Raw genomic sequence first — 3,857 nt, forward strand, 5'->3', positions numbered from 1 at the left:
GGGAAAGAGACCTGGTCCTTACATACTTCATCTCCCTGCCCTAGGCAGAGGACACAGGGACTCAGGCCAGCCTGAGATCTCCAGGGCTGGGGAGGGCGTGGAGGATGCTACACACTGCGGTGGGCTGGGCCTGGAATGCAGCGGGGCAGGGCTATTTAAACCCAGGCCTGCCTGGCAACTCCAACAGCCTGCCCTGTGAGCCGCCAGCATGGATGACATCTACAAGGCTGCGGTGAGGGACTGGGGTGGGTGGGCCTATTGGGGGCTCACTTATCTCGGAATGGGGGGACAAGGTCACCCCAGGGAAGTGGTGGGGGCCCAGGAGAGGACCTTCAAACTTTCAGGCAAGAGCCTCAAGGGGATGGTGGGTCTGGTGTTCCAGGGTGTGAAAGGGGTGAGGGATTCAGGGACTGGAGAGGAGCTGTCAGAGTAGATGGAGGAGAAGATCTCACCTTTTAGCATCATGTCCGCCACTGTCCTCAAGTGTCCGTGGTCCGAGTCACTGTCTCTCAGTCACTTCTCTCTGCATTTGTCTCTCTGGTCTCTGGATCTTTGCCTTTCTCAGCCTCTTTCCATTTCTTAGTTCCAAGCTGTCCCGAAGTCTCTGTCGCTGTCTCCCTGACCTTACCCCCATTTCTGCTCCTCATATTCTGCTTCTCACACACTCAGAATCCCCCAACTCCCTCCAGTCCCTTGGCTGGCTGAAGATGCTGTAGAGTGGGGGGTGATGGGGATTGTGAGGAGGGGACTGCAGAGCTGGAATCCTGAATGGGGGAAGAGACTTTGAAGTTTGAAGCAAGCAGGATAGGACTGGGTATGGGGGAGAGCCGGGAAGAAGGAACAGAGAACTGGGGCCCAAGCCCCCATCTAGTCTTTCAGGCTCAGGGCTCAGTGGCTTAGCCAGGAGTGAGGGCTGGAGAGTGGTCACCCAAGTCCTTGCAGCCCTCTGGAGTCTCTGAGGGGCTTCAAATGCTATTTCATCTGGGGGAGGGTGGTTTGCTAACCTGCCCCTGCCCCCAGAGACAAGGACATCTGGCACAAACAACTGTCCCCAAAGGAACCCCTTCTTTAGTCCTGGGATTGTGTCCCCACTCTCGGGTAGGGAAGGGCTAGAGCTGGCTCTGGTGGCACCCCTGCCTATCTGTAGTAGTCCATGGGGCTGTGGGGAGCAGCCTTCTGCCTGTGCCCATACAAGGTCTTGTGGGGCTGGGGACTAATTTTGGCTCCTGAGGCACCAGCAGGCCAGGGGGCCAGATAACACTGCCCCACCCTCTGCATGCCAGAGTCCCCAGAACAATCACCAGGTTTAACTTTGTCCCCCGTTAAAAATAGCTCAGTGGCCACCCTGGTCAGGTTACAGTGGGTGGCTTTACCTACCCCCACACTAGCTTTATTGTTCCAACCTGAAGGACAGCTGTCCCTCAGTCCACCCAGCTTGGGTTTCAGCAGGGGGCCAATAGGGCATTGAATCGTCACTGACTATTGTTACTCGGGGTCACCTTGGCTCTGGAGGTGGTGCCCACCTGTCACCTTGGCCCTGAGCCCAGTCTCAGTGAAGCCATCTGGGTCACCTCAGGGCTTTGGGGGAAGGGAGAGAAGACTGAGGCATCTGCTCTGTGACCTGGAAATGGCCTGTCTCTTCTTGGCTTCAGTCTTCCCACCTGTGGAATGGGTTGGTTTCCTCAACAGCAGCTGGAGTCTGAGCCTGAGTCCTAAGACCTCTTTTCCTCTCTAGGTAGAGCAGCTAACAGAAGAGCAGAAAAATGGTGAGTGCCCCAGCACATATGTAGGGGACAGCAGGGCTGGGCTGGGGGTGCATAAGGACCCCAGGCTGGAGACCAGAGGCTTGAGTCCCTTTTGTTGTGAGGTCTCAGAGGGAAGTGGGAAGGTTGGCAGGTGGCCCCAGGGTTCTTGTCTTAAGGTGGTCCTGGCTGCTGAGCCATGGCTACTCTGTCCCCCCCCCCGCCCCCGCACCTATTGGACACAGAGTTCAAGGCAGCCTTTGACATCTTCGTGCTGGGTGCTGAAGATGGCTGCATCAGCACCAAGGAGCTGGGCAAGGTGATGAGGATGCTGGGCCAGAACCCCACACCTGAGGAACTGCAGGAGATGATCGACGAAGTGGATGAGGATGGTGAGCCCCTCCAACTTACCAGGTCCCAGACCCCATAGCACCCCAGGTCACTGGGGACTTGAATCTTCGCTCTGCCACTTATTATTCTGTGCTATTGAAGGAGCTGTTTAGCATCTCTGAGCCTCAGTTGTCTCACATATAAAATGGGCATCATGGCCACCTTGTTTCATGGAGTTGGTGTGTGGATGTAGTGAGAACACTGGGGTTTAGGGTCAAGGGCAGTGCCAGCTGTTCTGACCATCCCTCTCTAACAGCCCTGATATCTATCCCCCAGGCAGCGGCACAGTTGACTTTGATGAGTTCCTGGTCATGATGGTTCGATGCATGAAGGATGATAGCAAAGGGAAGTCTGAGGAAGAGCTGTCTGACCTCTTTCGCATGTTTGACAAGTGAGCGTATGACCCTTTACCTCTGAAGGAGGAAGTCTTGTGATCTCCAGGCCTCAGTCTCCCATTCTGTGCAATGGGGGAGTGGGATGCCCCATCTCCCAGTGGCCCTGCCCTGCCTCCCTGGTTTGTGGGTAGGACTGCTTCTTTCCCTCCCCAGTCCCCACTATGGGCTCTGAGACTCTCCCTTGCCCCACACTCCCGGCAGAAACGCTGACGGCTATATCGACCTGGATGAGCTGAAGATAATGCTTCAGGCTACTGGAGAGACCATCACGGAAGATGACATCGAGGAACTCATGAAGGACGGTGACAAGAACAATGATGGCCGCATCGACTATGATGGTGAGGGGGTGGTTCATTGGATCTCCTACTGCGTATATACCCTGCTGGCCCCCAGCTCTGACCTGTGCCTGCCCCTCTCTCCACAGAGTTCCTGGAGTTCATGAAGGGGGTGGAATAGATGCTGACCCTTGCCCAGAGCTGCCTGTGTCGCCTTCCAACTCTAGCTGGGCCTAGGGTTGGGGCAGGAGGCCAGGGTTCCCAGGATGCGAGCCTGGGCCCACCAGAGGCCCTCCCTGACTCCCTCCTCAGCCCTGTACTAGGGAATGCAAATAAAGCCCTGCTGCTTGGAGGTCTGGTGTCTGGCTTTCATTCAGGGGTCTGGGGACTCTTCATCAGCTTTTATTCCTGACCTAACGACCACTTCCTTTCCCATCCCAGAGCGCAGGCTCTAATTATCCCTGCATACCGCCTTCCACAGGAGGGACTAGGTTAGACCAGAGACCATCATGCTCCATACCCCACTGCCTCCTTTCTATAACTGCTGATGGCCAGGCCTTATCTCCAGTGATTCAGCATCTGGAGTCTACATTTAATAGGCTCCTGGAGATCATGGCTTGGTCAGTTAGTTGGCAGATGCGGGGAATACCTCATCTTGGAGAGAGGAATAACTGCAGCACCCAGCAAGACCCTGGATGCCACTTGACACAGCAGCCCCAGCTCTGTCTTAGCTCTGGTTGGTCCATCTGCCACTCGGATCTCTTGCTGGCAACATTGACTCCCAGGGACCAAGGGTTATATCGTCTATTCTACTTCACTTCACTCATTTGACAGTTGAGGACCCTAGGGCCCAGAGAAGCACAGGGGCCTGTCAAGGTCATCCAGTGAGTTTGGGGGAGAGGAGAGCCACGTGACTCCCAGTGAGGGCTCTGTCTGATGGACCAGGTCCATGTGTAGGCATAATTTCCAGTTCCCGCTACCCTCAGAGGCTCCAGCAACCTACTTTCTCTCCCTGACAGGGAACGGAGGCCCAAGGCCTGGTGGCTCTCATCTTA

At 55.8% G+C, this 3,857-nt stretch overlaps 1 protein-coding gene across 1 annotated transcript; it reads left to right on the forward strand.

Moving 5' to 3' along the window:
• Positions 1 to 139: 139 nt before the first annotated feature.
• TNNC1 (troponin C1, slow skeletal and cardiac type) lies at positions 140 to 3,154 on the forward strand. The gene is made up of 6 exons (XM_006917560.3): positions 140 to 232; positions 1,736 to 1,766; positions 1,988 to 2,134; positions 2,409 to 2,523; positions 2,729 to 2,865; positions 2,952 to 3,154. The coding sequence occupies exons 1-6, from the start codon at positions 209 to 211 to the stop codon at positions 2,981 to 2,983; spliced, it is 486 nt and encodes a 161-aa protein (XP_006917622.1). The 5' UTR covers positions 140 to 208; the 3' UTR covers positions 2,984 to 3,154.
• Positions 3,155 to 3,857: the final 703 nt, after the last annotated feature.

This window comes from Pteropus alecto, unplaced genomic scaffold, assembly GCF_000325575.1.
Source record: "Pteropus alecto unplaced genomic scaffold, ASM32557v1 scaffold75, whole genome shotgun sequence".
Classification (NCBI taxonomy): Eukaryota; Metazoa; Chordata; class Mammalia; order Chiroptera; family Pteropodidae; genus Pteropus; species Pteropus alecto.